This window comes from Pristis pectinata, chromosome 21 (assembly GCF_009764475.1).
Source record: "Pristis pectinata isolate sPriPec2 chromosome 21, sPriPec2.1.pri, whole genome shotgun sequence".
Lineage (NCBI taxonomy): Eukaryota > Metazoa > Chordata > Chondrichthyes > Rhinopristiformes > Pristidae > Pristis > Pristis pectinata.
The window spans coordinates 7982858-8005440 of record NC_067425.1 but is presented as its reverse complement, the minus strand read 5'-3'; the positions used below and the strand labels follow the sequence as shown (position 1 = coordinate 8005440).

General features: G+C 45.3%; 1 protein-coding gene across 9 annotated transcripts in view; it reads left to right on the top strand.

Moving 5' to 3' along the window:
* Positions 1–22583, top strand: part of msi2b (musashi RNA-binding protein 2b) — a 483338-nt gene that overhangs the window by 333780 nt on the left and 126975 nt on the right. For all 9 annotated transcript variants that reach the window (XM_052035983.1, XM_052035982.1, XM_052035981.1 and 6 more), the window contains exons 9-10: positions 3049–3163; positions 17581–17655. In XM_052035983.1, the coding sequence (XP_051891943.1) occupies positions 3049–3163; positions 17581–17655 (190 nt within the window). The remainder of the gene's footprint in view (positions 1–3048; positions 3164–17580; positions 17656–22583) is intronic.

The following is a 22583-nucleotide window of genomic DNA, read 5'->3' as shown; positions in this document are numbered from 1 at the left end:
AGTTTCTCCAGCAGATTGTTCATTGGTTCTCAAATGAGATGCACTCTGAGGCTTCCATGACTACCTTGCCTCCGTCTCTGTCCCCTTTGTCTTGCATTCCTTCCCTGACTGCATTTCCTTAAGCTGCAGGAATGACCGCCACTGTGCCGTCCACGTAGCTCTCATCCTTACACTGCTCCATGATGCTTCCAACCGGTACTCAAATCCCAAAACCTGGCACTCAGTCTGGTCTGACCCGTAGCCTTTCCTGTAGACGTGGTCATCTAGACTAAAGAGCACCGCACAATTTCCGCATGCTGCGAGACATACGACAGCCAGGACTGCCAAACTTATAATTTAAAACAAAACTACTCTTATTAGAAATGTAGATAAGAATTAAGCTCCCCCCACCCCCCTCCAAATTAATGAATACTAATCACACTAGGGACCCTATTCCAATCCAAATACGGCTAACTCTAATGCAGAGTCCTTGCCTTTACTTTGTCTAATGAACTGCAGCAGCAAAAGTAGTAGAAACACCCACCTGTCACGTTCCCTTTCATATTCTGTCATAAAAGGCTTTGCATTTTTATCTAACGCTTTCCATGAACTGAGGTCAGGAATTTAAGGAAAGGCTAGGACTAAGGAATGTAAGATTACCCGGAGGGGGTTGGATGAAAATAGGTGGGAGGAGGCTCGCTTGGGAGCATGCACACCAGTTACTGTGCTGTACTTTCTGTGTAATTACCTAGGCAGAGTGATATGAAAAATTTGTTTCAGTACATCTACAAAGGAATATTGTGCATTGTGACATTGTCACTGTAGCAACAGGAGATTGACACTTGCTGACTGGTCCCCTACAAGTATTTCCTGTCAGAAACTAACTCCTGTTAAATCCCTGCTTTGTTAAGATGTTCCAGCGTTATGAACAGGATCAGTGCACATTCTGTACAGATGCCGCCTGTGTGCTGCCTTGGATTTAGAGGTCTATAAATAAAGCTTGTTGCAATAAACTTGTCAGATTCTAACTCAAAGCACAAAGCAAGTTGACTCATGAGCTCCCATTACCTGAGCTGTTTGTCAAAAAAACAAACCCAATTTAAATTTGTTTGATGTAATACTTTTCCTCGTTATCTCCTGGTTGTAGTTCCTGAGAAAATATGATTCCATCTCAGAGACTGTAGTTTCTGTTGCCAATCTCAGCCGTCAGATTAGGTGTACCATAGCTCTGTGTGATCCGCCAGTTCTAACCCTTTCACTTCTAGCTGGGAGGCTTGGAGATGACTGGCAGAACCTGTACCACAAAGGGCAGTGGGACTAATTGATTAGCTCCACCAAGAAGCCAGCAAGGGCATGGAAGGACCACCTGTGCTCTCTCTTGTTCTTCTCTTAACCCCTCCACTGCCTTTAAATTGTCAGGCTGTTCACAACTAAATGAGCAGGAATTTTCTCCATCGAAATGTTCATAAAACTGAAGTCACTGACTGGCTCTTCAGCGGATCGATGAACCACTAGGGCTCACCAGACAAGACTGATTTCTCCAGTGTGGTCCCGGGTACTGTCCACAGCTGAGAGACCCTCTCCAGGCATATCTGCATGGCCCAATGCAGATAGAAAAGCAATTCAGAAATGTCCTTTGAAAAAGTTAAAAGCTTAAAAAAAATTGCTCGCATTCTTGAAAACAATTCATGAAATTAAATCGAATGAAGAATTCTAATTACTGTTCCCCTGGCAGCCATTTCTCCGCATTGGGGCTGACCTATTTGCATTTGGGTCTAAGCTGGTGCAGGCTCCGCAGGTAGAGGTCTCACCCTGAGAGCTGGGATCTGAGGAAGCATGCACTACTCTGTTGGACTCCTTTAGGAGTGTCCTGGGGACAGCACATAACTTGAAGGCTTCGTCGTCGGCAAGGTGATGCAAGGTGTCATCAACAGTGTGATCGAGCGACACTCAACAATGGCCAGTTGGGTACTTGCCAGGATCACTTGGCTCCAGATCTCATCACGACCTTGGTCCAAACATGGACCAAAGGGCTGGATTCCAGAGACATGGTGAGAGTGATTATCCTTGAGATCAAGGCATATGACCAAGTGTGGCTTCAAAGAGCCCTGTTAAAACTGAAGTCATTGGACATCCTGTGGATGAAGTCGTACCTCACACATAGGGAGATGGTTGTGGCTGTTGGGTGTCAATCATCCCAGCCCCAGGACATCACTGCTGGTGTTCCACAGGACCATATCCGAGACCCAACCATCTTCAGCTGGTTACCTCGCATCAGAAATTGGTGACTGTGTAAATGTCTTGAAAAGCATAATGCTGGATAAGCTCTCAGGAGCTGATGGGATCTATCCCAGGATACCGAGGGAAGCAAGGAAGGAGATGGCTGGGGCCTTAACAGAGATCTTTGTATCCTCTTTAGCCTTTGACAAGGTGCCAGACAACTGGAAAATAGCCCGTGTTGTTCCTTTGTTTAAGTAAGGCAGTAGGGACAAACTAGGACTGTATAGGCTGGTGAGCCGCACATCAGTGGTAGGGGAATCATTGGAGAAGATTCTTAGGATGAAGATTCACCTGCATTTAGAAAAGCATGGGCTTATTAGGGAAAGTCAGCATGGCTTCATGCGAGGGAATGTCTGTCTCACAAATCTGATTGAGTTTTCTGAGGAAGTGATGAAGGTAGTGGGTGAGGGTAGGGCAGCGGCTGTTGTCTACGTGGGTTTGAGGAAAGCATTTGACAAGGTCCCTCATGGTAGGCTAGTCCAGAAGATAAAGTCACACAGGATCCATGGTGAGTTGGTAAATTGGAAACAAAATTGGCTTGGCCATAGGTAATGGTTGAGGGGCGCTTTTCTGACTGGAGACCTGTGACCAATGGTGTTCCGCAGGTATCAATGTTGGGCCTGTTGTATGTGCCAACCATGATCCCAATTTAAGCTAAAGGCACAGAAGGAGGCCGTTCGGCCCATCAACTGGCTAGGCTGTTTGCTCTAATGCTTGTCTGATTATGTCTTCTGTTTTTCCTTCCCCTTCCCATCCTCCCCTTCCCTCCCTCCGTCCCTCCCCCAACAGGTAGAATGTAAGAAAGCGCAGCCGAAGGAAGTAATGTTCCCCCCTGGAACCCGAGGCCGTGCACGGGGTTTACCTTACACCATGGACGCGTTCATGTTGGGTATGGGAATGCTGGGTAAGGTCACGGCTACGCTTTGTTGTATCTGGGGGCGAGGGGTTGGGCTGTTGACTCTTAAGGTTTCTGAAGGGGTTTAATACGGTCAAATAAACCAACATAGGGCTTGAATAACAGAATTACTGTAGTCTGTGCAAACATCACTGGTTAATCCAAGCAGAATTTCAAAATTAAATGAATTGGATATTTATCCATAGAGGCAGAGGGAACCACTGGTTTATTTGCCTGGATTTCTCTTCCACATCTTGCCTTCCCTTCTCTGTGTGCCCACATGCGCGCGTGCGCGCGGCCACACACGCACGCACGCACGCACGCACACACACACACACACACAGAGTTTTCACCCATTTCTCCAAGGGTCAACTTTAAAGGGCATCAGAGGCTCCTTTGGTGCCTGCACCAAATGTCCCTCTTGTGTGTAATCCAGAATCAGGAGTGCCACTTCGACTACTCAAGCACAGGGGCTTTCGCAACTGTACCTGACACAGCCCCCATCCCACCTCCATTCCCAGATGTATTCCGTCTCTCAACTGCCTGGTCTCGGATGATTTCCCCTCCCCCAATCACTTCTGTAGGCCTTCAGACCGAGACTGCTGTCCAGTTGGAGTTAACAAACTCAGCTCAGCCCAGTTTCACAATTGGCATTGCAATCCTGTGCCCTTAAACTTTTTATAAAAATGCTCCAGTGTTACACCTGAGCAGGAGGGGGGCGATGCAAAAAATGACATTTAAAAGACATTTGGACAAGTACACGGATAGGAAGGTTTAGAGGGATATGGGCCAAATGCAGGCAAATGGAAGTAGCTCAGGTCGGCACAGATGAGTTGGGCTGAAGGGCCTGTTTCCGTTCTGTATGGCTCTATAGCTGCTGGACATTTGCACGCGATGGATTCTATTTATTGGGCACCTTTAATGTAAAAGAAAGGCTCAAGGTATTTCCCAGGAGTGTGACATTTCTAAGATGCACTGGGGCAGAGAGCCTCTTCACAGAGGTAAGTTTTTTTTAAGGAGTGCCTTATCCTTGGAGAGATAGAGATGCCGGGAAGTTTGAGGGGGGAAATTCTAGATCCTAGGTCCTTGACAACTGTACACATCACTTCGTGGCGTAATTCTGGGATTCCCTGGAAGCCGGAATTGAAGGAGTGCAGACATCCAGGGAAGTTGTAAATGATTTCAGAGATCGGGAAGTCTGAGAGACCATGGAGAAAACAAGTGAGAGAACTTCAGAACCAAGGTTTTGTTTAGGTGGGAGAGGGTGTAGGAATGCAAGCACAGGGGTGATGGGTGAGTTAGACAGTAGAGATTATGATCATGTTCGTAGAGAGCAGAACGAGGGAGCCAGCTTCCTCACAGGTCCACACAGTCGGCTGAGATGAGCTCTCCCTTCCTTTCCCGAACCAGGTGTGTTATGATGGAGAGAGCTCCAGGTTTCCACAGGCTCCGCAACAGTCTTCCCAATCATTGTGATTCCAACACATCCCCTGCTTGGCAGGTTCTGCATGGCAGTTAATCCGCCCTGCCCCAGGTACTCCCACCACCCGTTGCCCCAGGACCTTCTCCAATGCTGGACCTGGTCAATTCATTGCTCAGCAAACCCCAACCCCTCCCCACCTACTACCCTGTAAGGAACCGTGAGCATTGGATGCATTTGACTGTTACAAACCCCCTCCGCCGTTCCCCACCCACCCCCCCGCCCAATCATACAGCCCACTCGTCTCCTCCATCAAGTGCGGACACTTGCTTGTCACCAGTGGCCGCGGGAGCGCCAAGTCCACCAACAAGAGTCCACGGTCTCAGGAAGTGAATTGAGAGGGCTGACGAGGGAAAAAAGTAAGTCAGGACTGGCTGCCACTCACAAAGCCGTGGCAATGAAGTGATTCAGTCGTGAGGACAGGTCGCCCAGTCAAAGCTGGGTTCGAAAATAAAGGGCGTGATCTTATTGGGATGTTAAGGGGTTTGATGGGGGAGGGAAAGATAGATAGAAACTGAAGTGGTAACTGGGGAGTCCAGAGCAAGATGGAGTGACCTTAAAATTGGAGCCAAGCTGTTTGAGGATGAGGTCGGGAAGCACGTTAGACAACACAAACTCTCTCCCCACTTTACAAAGCTACCAGCGTTGGGGATCTTACTTAGAATGACACCAACGGAGACCACACTGAATCCCAGGAGAGCAATCCCATCACTCCCGTTCCCCCTCTCCCCATTTCCCTGTCGCCCTGTTTCTCTCCCACCTGCCCATCAACTCCCCTTTGATTCTTCTGCCACTTATAGACACTGAGGAGTAATTTACAGCAGTCAGTTAACCAACCAGCACGTCTTTGGATGTGGGAGGGAACCAGAGCACCCAGACCAATCCCACATGCTCACATAGAGAATGTGAAAACTCCTGACACACAGCACCAGAGGTCAGGGTTGAACCTGGGTCACTGAAGATGCGAGGCAGCCACACTACCTGCTGCACCACTATGCCACCTTTGATTGAAAGTTTCCTAAACTGAGACCAATTCTTTATCGATAATGAAGAGATGAGGGGTGTGGGAGTTAATGCAGTAAATGGGAGTAAACATGCCGATCGGCTGTGATCTAACTGAAGGATAGAACAGACTGAATGGGCAGAGTGGCCTCCTGGTGCTCCTCTGTTCTTACCTGAAATGCTCATTTCGTTGCTCAGGCAGCCCGGCCTCAGAGGAGAAGGTCTGTAAGTTCACATCATTAACTTCATAGTGGTTCCGTCAGGTTTGGCTAGACAGAGTGAGAAAGCAATTTAAGCAGGGTGCAATTTGCTGGGGCTCAGTTATCAGATTTGGAAATGTCTCTGGTTTGAGAACTTGCACAGAGAGGTGAGGGATTTCTAATTACAGATACAAGTTCCGGGGTCCAGTACGTAATAGATATGGGATTCCAAAATAACTTGGAATTACATTGAGAGGAATGGATAAAAAAAATTCTGATATGAATCTAAGCTGTAGAACCATAGAAGTTCACACTTCAGAAGGAAGCCATTCAACCCATCATGTCTGTGCTAGCTGATAAGAAGATAGCTCCCCTTATCACCCTCACAGGTGATTCTACAACCATCTAGGTGAGGCCACTTCATTTGCTCGTCCAGCTGCTTCTTAAACACGACGGGTGTTTTTGTCTCCATCACCCTTTCAGACAGCAAGATCCAGTCCCTCAGCACCCTGTCCATGAAAAAGATACTCCCAAGTCTCCTCTGCAATCCTTTTGCCAATGGCCTTAAATCTGTGCTCCGTCCTGTTCTGCTCTTTCTAACTTTGGCTGAATCTCCCCTCAGCCCTCTATTCCAATGACGACAACCCAACTCTGCTAATCTCTTCTCATAACTAAAAACCGCCACAGCTTCAAGTATCCCTGATATCCTTTCTCGAGCTGTCACGTCCTTCCCTTGGTGTTTCTTTTATTACTTTAGCAGGAGGTGGGCATCACTGGGAAGGCAAGCATTTATTATCCATCCCTAATTGCCCTCGAACTGAATGGCTTGCTCAGCTATTTTAGAGGGTATTTAAGAGTCAACCACGTTGGTGGGTATACAGTCTGGACTGGGTAAGAACAGCAAATTCCCCCTGAAGGAGGTTATTGAACTAGATGGTTTTCTTAGACAATGTAAGAGTTTTGTGGTCGTCGTAACCAATGACTCTCTTAAAGAAGATTATCCGAATTTAAATTCCACACTGCCAAATATGAACTGGTATTGTTGGTGCAGGTTTATGGATTTCTAGCTCACCATGGTACTCAGATATAGGATGAGATTCACCAGCTACCGTCTCTTCCTAACCAACCCCAGACGACACCGATCTGCTTGTGCCTCTCTGAAGAGGGATGGGGATCAGGCTCCTCCAGTCACATCAAGCATCCTTCATATGTGGTTATAATTGGTTGATGGGACTGTTCCGTGAGCCTCCGTGAGCCTTATTCCCCATTGACTTCACGTCCTGCACACTCGTTCCTTTTGTCCACTGCCGTTGCTGTAGGAAGTGCTGGAGACCTTTGAGATGAACTGAACAGTCGCGATGTCAGCGGAAATCATCTTACCAGCAGAAGGCAGAGACGGGATTTAGTGCTGCTGTCTTCAATACTCCCTGCACTACAATCCACCATTTTATAACTAGAAGGAAATGTCCCATTTCTCCTCGCCCTCTCAGCCCCATGGTGGTGAATATCATTGCGCCTCTCCTTGCTGTATACCTGTCAACCTTGTTCAGAACTTCATCAATTCAACACTTTAAATGCCACTTAAAAATGACAACAACATTTAACTTGTTAAAAGGTTAGAGGAGAGTCTCTTTAAAACTACTTCTTGTCTGGGATTGTTCTAAGACCCTCTGACACTGTGAACCTTCAATTGGAGTCCCTTATACAGTCACTTTAATAATGAATTGCTCATCTGTCTCCACGGCTTTGGGGCATTTTGTTCCTCTGTACCTCACTCTTGCCCACCCATCTATTGTTTTTAATATTTCATTTTTTTTCTTCCCTCATCCTTTTCCTTTGTTTTATCTCTTCCCCTCACCCCACATTATCTGTTTCTCTCGCCTCCTCCTTCACCCAATCATTTCCTCAACCCATCTGTTTCTCCTATTCCCTGACTCAGTCCCTTTATCTCATTCTCTCTTTCCGATTGCTGCTTTTCTTGTTTTGTTCTCTCCTCTCTCTCTCCCTCTCTCTCTCTCCCTCTCTCCCTCTCTCCCTCTCCCTCTCTCTCTCTCTCTCTCTCTCCCCTCTTCACCCATCTGCTTTCCCTCTTTTCCTTTACCTCCCTCTCCCAAATTTTCTTGTGCTCGAGCTTTCTTGGCATTTACCCATATTCTGCTATTTCCAGGACCAGGCCAGCCTATTCTTACCTCTCTCCACTATCTTGACGTCACTCAAATGTCTGTTTTAATCATTGGAATTTGATGGAAGTGCATTAATGCTGTGCTAATAATAGCTTTCCATCTTTCTTTTCTCCCGAATTTTATGACCATCTCTCATTCTGTCTCTGTGTACCTGCTGTCTGTTCATTTTCCCATCCCCTCTTTATTTATCTCTTGTTTTTTTGCTCTTCCTCTGTCCTTCACTGCAGGAGGTAGATCTGAAAACAATTTTTATTTTAATTTTTAATGAAAAAATACCAAGTAGACATGCCTAACTGAAAACCTTAAGGAACGTGTGTCAAATACCTCTCCTGCTGTTTTAATGGGGTTAAAATAAATCTCCATCAAAGTAATGGAGAAACGAGTTTGATATAAGCCTGTTAAAACATACATGTAATAAGTCTCCCAATAGAAATATCTGCTACACTGTTAACAGCTTTAGTTGTGAAATAGCCCTCCCTTGAACACTCAGACAGCTTTACCACAGAGCACTAAAACCATTTTTCAAACACAGCATCAGTCTAACTACATCAGGCTGGTAACCAATTTCTTTTATTGACCCAAGTTGTCTAAACGACTTGTTAAATCACAGAAAACAAGACCTTGGCAAAGGGATTTGGGCAGTGAAATATAAAGCTGGAGTAAAATTGAATTGTCTAAATAATGACTTGGATCATTCATTTTAGTTCACAATCAGTCTCTCACCTGCTCACTTGCACGTATACATATATGAAACAGTTCACGCGCGCGCGAGCACGTGTACATACATGCATACACACACGTGCATGCACACGCACATGGTGACCACTCGACACGATCTCTTGCACAGATTCACTCGCACTTAAATTGCACAATTTTTGTACAACTTGAACGTCTGGAAAATGTTAAAGTTGTACAGTTTACTGTAATTCTTATCCAGGATGGGAGCTCATCATTTTTGTTATAATTATGCATCTCACTGGCAAAGCCAGCATGTATTACCCATCCATAGTTGTCCATGAGCCACATCCTTGAATGACTACAGTCCCCTTGTTGAAGTTTCTCCCACGGTGCTGTTGGGTGGGTTTCTGGAACTTAAATTCAGTGAAGATGAAGGAACAGTGATATATTTCCAAGTGACGATGGTGTACAAACCTGCAGGGAAACGTGTGTGCCTGTTCCCCTGCCCTCTTGGTTGCTGGGGACTGAAAACACCGTGTTAGGGCTCAATTAAACTGGCAGGGAGACATTGGGCTTCAGGACTGGGGCAAAGAGCAACAGGATTCGGATGAGGAGGGGAGCATCAGGATGCGGACAGATAGTGAGAGGCAGATCATTAAGCCCAGACTGTTGGCTACTGTGAGCCTCAGTTAGATGGTGCCAATTATTTGCTTTGTCAACACAAACACATTAGCAGTTATGTCGTCTTAATCGCCCTAGTCTGGTGTTTCAGTATGGAACAGAATGAGATGTGATGAAGCTGTGAAACTCTCTTCCTTGTTAAAAGAGTAGACCACAGTTTAAGGCATCATATGGCTAATCTGATCAGTTATAGCACTGAACGTAGCTACATTGACTCAGGGTAGGTAGTGTGACAACATAGTGGTTATTTTACAAGACTGGTAATCCAGAACCAACTATCGGAAACAAGCTCAAATCGCACAACAGCTGGGAAAATTAAGTCCAGTTACTGGAAAGCTAATATCTGTAATGGTGATGTAAAACTACCAGGTTCTTGTAAAAGCTCATCAGGTTCACTAATGTCCTCCTAAGGGGGAATTCTGTCATCCTTATCCATACCAATCACCTTGATTTTCCGTATTTCCTTAGCATAGAGAAGGAGGCCATTTGGCCTATTAGTCCTTACCAGCTCACACAGTCCTTACCATTAGTCCTTACCAGCTCACCCGATCCCCCACTAATTTTCCCTACTATCTTTTCTCTGCACATTCCCATCAACTCCCCCCGAGATTCCACCACTCATCTACACACCAGGGACAATTTACAGCGGCCAATTAACCTACCAAGCCACACATCTTTGGGATGTTGGAGGAAACCAGAGTCCCCGTGGGAAAGCCATGTGATCTCAGGGAGAACGCGCAAACTTCACACCGACATGAACCAGAGGTCAGGATTGACCCTGGATTGCCTAAGCTCTGAGGCAGAAGCTCCATTAGCTGCACCACTGTGCCACCTTTGGAGTTCATGTTGTGGGTGTGGGGTATGAAATGACCCAGTTAGCCACTCAGTTCAGGGACACATAGGACTGAGCAATACATGCTTCACTTGGCAACGATGCCCACTATCTGTGAATGAGAGAAAAAAAACCTTTGACCACACTTGAATATTGGTCCATAGGCTGTGGGGCATCTCGAGGTCAAGAAGGGCACAATGAAAGTGGACACAATGTTCGTTTGAGAAATTCAGGTCAATCTCTGTAAGTAAAGTAATCAGTACAAGCAGTGCCCACAAACACCACGCTCCAGTGTGCACCAATTGGTCTGACTTAAGCCAGAATCATTAGTCATTGTTCATCTACAATGTAGCCTTGGCACATCAGCTGCTAGGATGGTCTGTGCTCTGAGTCACCAGCTATAAGATGGATACGGATTTGCTCTCAGGCGTTCTCTACTGTCTCACGACAGCTTGCAAGTATATACTGGTTTCAATGTTGTGAAACATCCCAAGGCATGATTGGAAAAACCTGACACCAAGCAACATATGCAGATACAAGTACAAATTTAGGAGCTGGGAGTGGGAGTCAACGTGTTCTGCTGTTCCGTTAAATTATGGCTGATCTGAACTGCAACCGCATTCCTCCCTCCTGTAATGACATTTAACTCTCTTCTGCATTATCTATAACCTCTACTTTAAAAATATTCAAACACTTCTTCCACCATAAGTTGAGGAAGAATTCCAAAGAATCATGACCCAACAATAGGAAAAAAATTTCACCCCATCCCTTTATTTTCAAACAGTGATTCCCTAGTTCTAGATTCTCCCACAAGAGGAGACGTACTCTCCACATCCACATGTCAGGATCTCATCCTTTTCCAATCAAGTTACCCCTCTCTTCTGGACTCTAATGTACCCAAGCCTTGACTGTCCAACCTTTCCTCCTCAGGCAATCCACCCAAGTTCAATAAACCTTTTAACTGCTTCTAACATATTAATGTACTAAAATAAGGAAATCACTAGCGTATGTAGTACTGCAGATGCAGTCTCACCAACGATGTCATAGCGTGGAAACGGGCCGTCTGGCTCAACTCCAAGGTGCCTTCCTGAGCTAGTCCCATTTGCCTGCATTTGGCCCATATCCCTCCAAACCTTTCCTATCCATGTACCCACCCAAATGTCCTGTAAACATTATAAGTGTACCTGCCTCTACCACTTCCTCTGGCAGCTTGTTTCATATACCCACCACCCTCTGTGTGAAAAACTTGCCCCTCAGGTCCCCTTTAAACCTTTCCCTCTCACAAACCTGTGTGCTGTAGTTTTAAATTCCCAACCCTGGGAAAAAGACTGCATCCATCCACCTTGCCTATTCCCCTCATGGATAAGGTCACCACTCAGCCTGCTTCGCTCCAGGAAAAACAGCTCCGGCTTATCCAGTCTCTCCTCATAACTCCAGTCTTGGCAACATCCTTGTGAAACTTTTCTGCACCTTCTCTGATTTTTGTACCAATCCCACTCCTCCCCCATCCCTCAAGCAATGGGATAGTAGCATAGGATTTGTCTGCAAGAGAGGGAGAGAGTGTAAAGGGGATTCCAGAGTTTAGGGCTTTGAGATCTGAATGTACAGCCATTGGTGGTGACATGTTTAAAATCAGGGTGACACAAGAGGCCTGCATTGGAAGAACACAGTAATCTTGGAGGGCTGTTCATATTTACCAGAACAATATCTGGGCTCCATAGGTTAAATTACAAGGGGAGATTCTGAAATCTAGATTGTCGGTCCCTGAATTTAATGATTTTCAAGGTATGTTGGGGAACTGTCAGAGAGGAAGAATTTCTGGTGATTGGGAGTAGACATTGGAGCAAGGCTTTTCTTGAGTAAAGTTAAGAAACACTTCTGTACACCAGAGGGTGATTGAAATTTGCAACTCTTCTACCAACAGGAAATGAGGCCAGATTAATTTTTTAAAATTTAAAAAAAAAATTTTATTTACAGCGTGGTAACAGGCCCTTCCGGCCCAGCGAGTCTGCGCCGCTCATTTTAAACCCAATTAACCTACCCGTACATCTTTGCAATGTGGGAGGAAACTGGAGCACCCGGAGGAAACCCACACAGACACAGGAGAACGTACAAACTCCTTACAGACAGTGAAGGGAATTGAACCCCGATCGCTGGCGGTGTAATAGCGTCGCGCTAACCGCTACGCTACCGTGCCACCCTCTGGTATCTTAAACCAGAGATTGATGGTGTTTCTGTTAATCAAATGCATTAAGGGTTTTGGGGGAAGGTGTGTGTGTGTGTGTGTGTGTGTGTGTGTGTGTGTGTGTGTGTGTGTGTGTGTGTGTGTGTGTGTGTGTGTGTGTGTGTGTGTGTGTGTGTGTGTGTACTCTTGGTCTCATTGAGAGTGAGCACTGCGTGTGTGTGTGTGTGTGTGTGTGTGTGTGTGTGTGTGTGTGTGTGTACTCTTGGTCTCATTGAGAGTGAGCACTGCCTCAGTGGCCTGTTCTTTTTTTATATACTCCTGTGATTATTGGGCAGTGTTTCCAGTGACCAGTGTCTGTTCTGCTCCGTTATTTGGAAGCACTGTTCTGTGGTTTGTTGCTAAAGATTGCTGAATTAAGCTTGAAGCACACAGTACGTCTTAAAGAGGACAATGATGAGTCAACATTCAGCACATCCCATTTATCACATGAGCATGCACTTTCCAGTGAGCTGTAGAGCAGGTGCATGGCCCATGAAAGTTGCTGATAAAGATAATGGTTGGAGCACATTATTCCACAGCTCAAGGATAAAGACAGATGTGGCCCATTTGCGCAATGGGTCTGTGCAGCTCTTTGAGGCTTATGGGTGCTTGGGAAGCAGAATCTTCTCTCCTCTTGGGTTACCAACGTACTGGATAAACCAGTGCCCATTCTTATCCTCCATAACTCACTGTAGTTCTAAGAAAACACAGTCAGTTGGAAAGAATTGTCTGGATTTTGCGACCTGGAAATTGGAGTTACAAATAACAGCTTTCACCTCTAGCCAAAGAGGAGTGAATCCATTCACTGTCCTCCCAAATCTGACCTTGTTCTGACACCAAGGTCACCGTCGCCTCATCAGACCAGCCTTGTGAGGGGAAACAGTGGAAGATGAGTTTTTGCACTTGTCGGGCTGTGGATGGCTTACACTGAAGGGGACTTGGATGTTCAGCAGAGAGACGGCTACTCAACCCTTCTACTGGTGCTCTGCATACTTCAGTTACTTTCTTCCTCGTGCCTTTAACCAGCTTGCCTTTCCTCCGATGGCTCGGGCAAGTAAAGGGTTAATTAAAGTTGGGTGCTGAGGTCCCAATAATTAATGACCTTGAGTCAGCTGATTGCTTCAGATCCTCTGTGACGTCAAGTCCAAGGTAAGAATTTGCACTTGGCTCCCTGACCGCACTTCACTGCATTAGCAGTTTGGCGAGTCCCTGATGCCCAATTTATCCAATAGACAGCCCCACCTTCTGTCTGCCATATCACTGTTGTTCAGCACAGTCCAACGTTTACACATCAGGCAGAAAGCCAGAACCTCGCCAATCAGTTCTTTGACCGATTTTGTTGGACGTCACAGACGAGATTTCAGGAACGTTGTCACTCTGGCGGCCAAACCTCGGTCCAGATTTCCTGCAAAGTGCATCTGTAGTAATTTGCCTTGGTGATCACTCCGGCTGCCAATCCCTCACTCCTGAATTCCCCGTCAGATTTCCCTCTGTATATGTTTGCCCAGAAAGTAGATTTCACCCGTTTTTGCGGCAGTTAATAGATGCAGCGTTTTGCCCTATACCAGATCAGGGGACACCAAAAGAAGTCGTGATATTGCAACATCCTGGCTTTGAGAAATCGCTGTTGTGATCTTCTCCAGTTAAGGAGCTCAGAAGTGGCAAACACTCTGTGGCAGCCATAGAGACTGACATGGAGATGAGGGGGAAATTGAGAGGGGTGCAGGAATCGGGGTGGGGAGGTACGAGTGGTGCGTAGAACTAGGTAAGGTCCCTGGAGCCAAAAAACGATTGATCAGGCCATTGCCACACTGATCCTTGATGCCATGACACAGTAGATCACGGCATCTAGTGCTCCAGTCTTTATCAGTGCTGCCTGTGTAAGGGAGTCATTGTGGATAAAAGTGGGCCAGTGGAGACCCTTTAATTCAGGAAAACAGAGAAAACTGCAGGTGAAACAAAACAGAACCATTGGAAGAACTCAGCCAGTCAAGCAGCATCTGGAAAGAGGAACCAGCTCCTGTTTCGGGTCGAAGACCCTTCATCAGAACTGAGACACAAGAGACTGCAGATGCTGGAATCCAGAGCAACACAAAAGGCGCTGGAGGAACTCAGCGGGTCAGGCAGCATCTATGGAGGGAAATGGACAGTCGACGTTTTGGGTCAAGACCCTTCAACAGCACTGGCACATTAGCATATAAATTAGCATAAGAATTGGAAACACCACATTGAAAAATTGACCTGGAGCTTTAAGAAGATTAAATTCCTCTCTCTACTGCTGAAATTGATGCTCCGAATCTGACCTAGACCTTCCCTTGGACCTAATTGGATGCAGCATAGTTATAATAGGCTTGCCAACTCTCCAGTTACGCAGGAGTCTTCAGGAATCAAGGATTGTTGCTGAAGCAAAAAATGGGTGGAAAAATCATAAAGATGTTGCAACAAATTCTTTACCTATTGCTTCTAAAATGGGAAAGGTGGGAAAGTAAAAGCTGTTTGGCTGGCCGGGGAGTTGGAGGAACTTCTGACAAATGTTCTATGTTTTATGTAACACCTGCAGAGATATGTACATTTAGAGTTGACTACCTAGGGTTCCCATAGGCCAAAATTTCAGCTCAGTTAGTTTATATGGCTGCCACAGGGTGCTTATGATCTTGAAATCTGTCAGATTATTATATACAATCCAATAATTTTACTAATCTCCTCCACTTCTGTTACTTGCACCTCAGGAGGAATCTCTTTCTCATGGAGTGGGTCCACTGTGTGTATACTAGAGCGATTCCACAGAGAGTTACGAGGACAAGTTGGAGAGACTTGGGTTGGATTCCTTTGAACTTGGAGATTTGAAGGGTGGGAGGGTGTGGTTGAGGGAGTTGTTGATGCTTTTAAACTGGTGAAGAATTTGAGAGAATTCTTCCATGGGAGGGAGATTCTAGACAGGTAGATACAAATCTTAAACTTGGAACAGGTTAGGGAGTGAAGTCAGGAAGTTCTTCACACAGAAGGTCAAACAACTGTGTGGAATTCTTCCTCTGAGCCTTGTGGATCAATCAAAAGTCTGAGTGTGAAATCCATTGAAATGCAGGTCTCTTGGCCTGGGATCAATCGTGGTCTAGGAAACCTTCTGCTGGTATCCAACTACTGCCCTCCCTCTAATCAGTCAGTGCTCTCCCCCATATTGAACACCGCCTGTAAGAAGTACTTTGGAAATGGTGCTCTGACAAGGATTTCAGAACCATCGATCAGACAGGCTCAGGAGCATCACTACTGACTCCTTGGGCTAGTAGCAGACTAGGTCTGTAGGAGGCAATGGGAGAACCAACCCAGTTTTATGAATTTAATGGTGAAAGAGTCTGGATGGACTGAATGGCCTATGCCTGGCATTGAAGGAACCCTGCTGCCTCTTCCCAATCTGGTTTACCTCTGACTCCAGCCCAATGCAAAGGCACTGAGACACCAAGGGGGCAAGTTGGTATGGCCAAAGTATGCTGCCTTTCAGGTGCGCTCTTGAACTTAGAAAGAACGTCTAGGAGATGTTGTTATGGTTTTAAAGCAAGTCATCCCTCCCCCTTCCACAAATCAGTTTGCAGCTCTTTCCTCTGATCCAGGATTTGTGCTTTCCTGTGCCACATTTCGCTTTGGCCCAGTATGGCAACAGGTGTCGTAACAAGCAGACCTGTCAAGGGGGGCATCAAACAACAAGGGAAATTAAAAGTGGAAAGAGAAAAAAGGTCCGAGATAAATGTAACAAGCTTTTTTAAAAGAAGCCATGAAAAATTAATAACCCATTAAATGAGCATTGAATTATTAATCCACACTATCAAACGCCTGCTTAAACGACACGGTCAGCATCTGTGCCCTTTCTTTTATTTCAGTCCCATTAGGAATTGCTCCGTCAAATCACACTTAACCTTTCAAGCTCTGAATCATCAGGCATCCTACAGAGCAGCTTCCGTCTTGTTCTAAGCACACCCATTGGGCCATGCAGATGACGAACAGTGGTTGGTGCAGGGGTGTGCTCATGCATCCTTCAACCCACCCAGCCTTTCACAGTGCTCAGCTCATCTCATCTTCCCATCCAGTGCTCCCTCAACCTCACTCCACCAGTCATCCACTACTGCCCACCACCATGAACAAGGGGATGGTCAAGTAGAGATGCTGAGGATAAGTGCAAGTGGGCACTACGGACGTACAAGGGAAAGAGTTCTCCGACCATATAACAATTAAACTCCAGATGACCTGGGTCTGCTAAATGTGAAGCCACTTGGTCTTTATCTCTCAGTACATTTACATGCCAGCTTTCAGATGACCTGGTTCACAGTGAGTTGGCCCACAAATTGTTTGCAAGGACATCCTCATCAGTCATAGTGTCAGCTCCCCACGTAGTACCCTTGTCCCTGACTCAGAGGTTGTGGGTTTAGATCCTGCTCCAGACACTGAAGCACAAAATCTGGCCTGGCGCTCTGGTGTGTTGTCAGAGGAAGTGTCTTGAGGGTGAGGTCCCAAAATAGATGTCCCATATAATTTCTCGGATGATGCAATCCAGCATATTTTCAAAGGAAAGGGGAAGGAATGGTATTGGTTTATTATTGCCACGTGTTCCAAGAAACAGTGTAAAGCTTTTGTTTGTGTACCATCATGCCACACATTACATCGAGGTAGTAAAAAGAGAACAGAATGCAGAAATGTAGTGTTGTAGTTACAGTGAAAGTAGACAAATAAAGTGCAAGGGCCATGATGAGGTAGATTGGGAGATCAGGAGTTCACCTTTTAGGAGTTCTTGGTATTAAGGAATAGACAATGGGTTGAACTGCAGAAATGTTCAAACAGCAACCACCAGTGCTGGTCAATGGTTAGCACGGGGAAGTGTTCAAATAGTGCAGAGGTACAATGCATCCTTCAAACCCCTCACCCTTGAACAGCAGCCTTTAGAAGAAAGTTGAACCAAATTAACTTCAACAGCTTCCCTCTCCCTCCCTGTCTGATCTGGTTGGCTTCTCTCCTCTTGCCTTGAATGAATGCTGTTCCAGCAAGTGAGCTGAGTATATGATTGTTATCGCATTGATGTGCACACACCAGCCCCAAGTTCCTATCTTACCCTTAAACTGACACTTTCTTTCTCTTTTTTTTAAATACTGTTTTAAAGGTTACCCAAACTTTGTTGCAACATACGGTCGTGGATACCCAGGATTCACACCAGGCTACAGCTACCAGTTCCCAGGTATGTTGACCCTCGATTCTATCTCAATCACCCACCATCTCTTGGCTCCCCCGCTCCCTCCCACTATCCCATTAACGTACGGATTTCCTTGGGATCCCGTGACATTCCTGCTGCTACCGGTCATTTGTTACACGTGGAAGGTCTTCCTTCAGTTCCAGGTGAGGTTCTCTGCTTTGGAAGAAGCTGCATCAGTATGGTTTGTTGGATCATTTTGCTCCAATATCTCCGGTGGCATTTAGTCTGGTTAATTTTCTCTTTTCAAATCGCCCAATGCCGAACAGTGTTCCGGACCAAGAGAGTGGTGGAGGTATCCTCCTCCCACTCTTATTTCCCCTTCCACAGCCTTTCTCTCCATTGGCCTCAACAATAGCCTTAGACCTCTGCAGTCCTGATCCACTAGAACTCTTACAGCTCTGCTGTGGATCTTACTGTCTTAGAAATCCCAAGTGACAAGGGTACCTTCTTCATCCATTTTCTAACTCAGAGTATTTATTGGCAACACTGTGCCAGAGATGTAGGCATCACAGGATCATGACTTACAACAAACATTCTGTTGTACAGCAAAGAAAGTCAGTTTACTCAGGAAATCTGTTTAAAGGACGGAGAAAACAGAAACTACAGCAACTTTCCCAGGTAAAAGCAGGGTATCTTCTCCAGAAAACTGCAGCGAGTAGAGGATAGTCTCATAAGTAGTGTGCTTAAATATAAACCCTAGTCACCCACAGCAGTATGCCCTCTGCCATTGGGAATTACCCAACCATCTGCTGTCCGCCAGGCTACAGAGTTGTTAGAACACACAAAATTCATTTGTGGGGTGTGGCATTGGCAAGGCTGATTTAGGTTGCCTGGCACTGACTGAAGAGTTGGTGGATCTTCTAGAGCAGAGTTGTAGGTGGGACAGACATTACAGAGCAGATAAAGATGCCCATACTTCCTTTTGCAGAGGATGTCAGAAGAACATTTTATAAGCTGTGATGCATAACCATGAGGGTAATTCTCAAACTTAGGGTAGATTCAGTTAGGAGAAACGTGATCCTTGGACTCCCTATTCCAATGGAATAAAATGTCTCTCATCCAGTCACATTGTGCATAATTCCGATTGGAAAATGGAGCATGCAATCAGCTTCCAATTGCAGTGTTCCCCAATATCTGTTCCTTCAATATACATCACCAAAATAGTCAGTCCACATTGTGCATGTTTTCTGATCGGGTGTTGGTTTGGATTAAATGACTGGAATAGCTTACATTTATCAGTACCTTATGGATATGCTGATGTAGCCAAAATATTTCTTGCTACAGACCAATCTGTTTATTAGGGTTCAGCAGTACAAAAGAGCTAGTTCATTTTGTAGTAAGTGTTCTGCCCAATTTAATCCACCCACCTCAGGTAGGGTCTAGAAGATTGGAGTCAAAGGGGGAAGCTTTATTCACAAGTCACATTTTGATTTGCTGGGTAGATTAATAGTGTTTCTGATAAATGTAAGTTGATGCACATTTTGGAGAATAATTCTCCTATTCCTAGTTACAGTAGATTGTAGAGTTTAGATTTAACTTCACAAAAGCATTAGTGAGAAACTATGGTGTTCTACTAACCCTCTCCATGGAATATCCAGTTAGCTCAAAGGTGAGGTTACTATTGAGGTTGTTGAGATTATTCAGTCAGATCAGTGATAAGGTCACTAAGAATGACTATTTAGGTGAGCAATGAGGTTATTAAGGTATCCAATCAGCTCATCGATTGGATCTGTAATGAGTTTATTACTCAATAATCAATGAACTTGATGTCAATGGCACACACGATATCCAATCAGCACGGTGATGAGGTCACTCAGAATGACTAGTTAGGTAACCAATGAGGTCTTTAAGATATCTATTCAGCTCAGTGATTGGATCCATGATGGTCAGTCAACATAATAAATCAACTTGATGTCAATGGCACATATAATACCTGATCAGCGCAGTGATGGTGTTACTCAAATGATTCAATCAGCATAATTATTGGGTACCCTGAGTGACATCAACTGTGTCAGCAATGAGGTGTCTCTGACTAACTCATCAGCTTGGTGACAAGACCCTATTAACTCTGTGTTGGAGGAGGAATTTGTTCTTGGCTGAGGTAGGGGTTTCACAGTGAATGGCAAGGCCGTGGGGAGTGAGTAGAATGGAGGAACCTTGGAGTTCAAGTACATGGTTCCCCGAGAGTGTAGTCATTGCTAGACAGGGTGGTGAAGAAGGGCATTGACTATAAAAGTTGAGAGGTTACTGGTGAGCCTGCACTTGGGTATATTATATTCAGTTTTGGCCATCCTGCTATGGGAAAGATAGGAACCTGGAAAGATTGCAGAAAAGACAAAAGAATGTTGCCAGGACTTGAGAGACTTGAGTTATAGGGAGAGGTTATACAGACTAGAACTTTATTCCTTGAAGTGTAGGGAAACTGAGAGGTGATCTTACAGTGGTGTACAAAATCATGAGGGGCATAGATAGGGCGAATATACGCAGTCTTTTTCCCAGGGTTGGGGAACCAGGAACTAGAGAGCATAGGTTTAAGGTGAGAGTGGAGAGATTTAATAGGAACTTGAGGGGCAACTTCTTTACACAAAGGGTGGTACATATATGGAATGAATTGCCAGAGGAAGTGGTTGAGTCAAGTACAATAACAACTCTTAAAAGATAGTTGGATGGGTACATGGATTGGAAAGGTTTAGAAGGTTATGGACAAAACACTGACAAATGGGACTAGCTTGGGCCAAAGGGCCTGTTTCTGTGCTGTATGACTCTGAGTGCATATTGAACGTCGCTTTATTGAAGTAATTAAGTTGAATTTTAGAAGTGGGCTGCAGATATACTGCTGTGATGTTGTGCATGTACCTCATGTGACCACGACACATTCCTGCCCCTCTGATTATCCTACAGTTGCTCGAGATGTTGAGGTTGTGAGATTGCAGTGCACCGCCTTGCAGTTTTGTTTGATTCTATGTGTCTTCCATTAACATTTAATAGGAACCGTGTGTCTGGGATGGTCCTCATTATCAGGAGTAATGTTTTACTTTTTTTTGGAGGGGTGAGGTGAAAGTGCTCCATCTGGTCAACAGCTTGATGTTCCCATGGGGCAACATTCAGAGCCATAAGCAGAATGTAGTCCTGGAGGGTTGGCACTGAGGGTCACCTGGCATCTAGCAGTCAACAGACTGACTAGATAGAGCTTGGCACAGGGAGAGTGTTGTTCAGTCAGAGCCAGTCTCTGGCCATGGTGCTTGGAGCAGACAGGAGATCATTCCATTATGGAAGTTCGCCCTTATGGAATTCACAAAGCACTACCCAAAAATGTGAGATACAGTATATAAAATGTGAGAGGGGAGAAAAGTAAATCAACACAATTTTTCTTCAACTTGTTTCTTGATGCATGTGCAGATGACATGGATTTGCATTATGGAAAATTGTGATACAGTTTTCTAGGAATGCACCCCCACACCCCCCCCCCCCCCCCACCCCTGTAATGCTTGGGCTGCTTGTATAGGAAGGGGATGCTTGTACTGGAGAGGATGTAGTGCAGATCCACCAGGATGTTGCTGAGATGGAGCATCTCGGATACGAGGAGAGACTGGACAGGCTGGGTTTGTTTTCCTTGGAGCAGGGAGGCTGGGGGAGAAGGGGGGCTGATAGAGGTATGCAGAGTTGTGATGGGCATAGTTGGTAGGAAACTTTTCCCCTTGGCAGTCCTGTCTAAAACTAGAGGGCATAGATTTAGGGTAAAGGATAAGAATTTAGAGAGGATCTGAGGAAGAATTTCTTTTTCACCCAGAGAGTGGTTGGGATCTTAAGCACACTATCTGAGGGGATGTGGTGGCTGAGGCTCTTAAAACATTTAAAGTATCAAGCTGGGCACTTGAATTGCTAAAGCACAAAGGTTAAGGACCAAATGGGATTAGTACAGATGGTTACTTGATGGTCAGCATAGATGTGGTGGGCTGAAGGGCCTGTTTCTGAGCCGGATGACTCCAGAACTCTGTTTAATATTTGTTCCTTCCAAAGCATGTGGGGATTTTCACTTTACTATTTGCCGCTCACTAGTTCTCTTTCTCAGGTATATTATTCCTTATTTGTGTGTTCCTTTTGGAAATTTCCCCTGGAAATTCAGAGTCAACACATATCAACCATTTTAACCAAATGTTCATAACGTCAGTGGTAAAACACTGCTCTGTTGAAAATCTAAAATAAATGCAGAAAAAGCTGGAAATACTCTGCGGGTCAGGAATGAAAGATTTTTCAGGTTGGGGATCTTGTCGGATGGAGAAGAAGTTGAAGATGCGGCTTAAGATGGGTGAGAAGTGATAGAGGGGAAGGGAGAACAAAAGGGAAGGAATTAAATAGTGCAGGAGCTTGCAAGATTAATCGATGAGGCACATTGGTACAAGGCAAAAATGGAAAAAGTGCAGACACCCAAATGGTATCTCGAGGTGTTAATGGACCAATTGAGCATTTAGTGAAAGTCCTTTGGATTGCAGGTGGTGAGGACGGTTCCCTTCAGTGAGTCCATGAAGGCTGAGAGAAAGGCCAATTAGACTTCTTCCAATAATTGTTTAATGAATAACTACCAATCGAGCGGTATGTGTTTGATGAGCTCCCCTCCTACAAGGTAATAAAGTATTAAAAATAGGAAAGGCATGTTTATGGCACTGGGTAAGCCCATGTCTGGAGTACTGTGCGTAGATTTGGCCACCTTATTTAAGATTGGCTGTCCCAACACTGGAGACAATTCAGTGAAAGATCACTAGGTTGTTTCCTGGGTTTGTCCTATGAAGGAAGGTTGGTCCTATACTCAATGGAGTTTAGAAGAATGAGGGATGATCTTATTGAAATATTTAAGATTTTGAGAGAGCATAACTGGTAGTTGCTGGGAAGATGACTTCCTGGATGGGGGAATC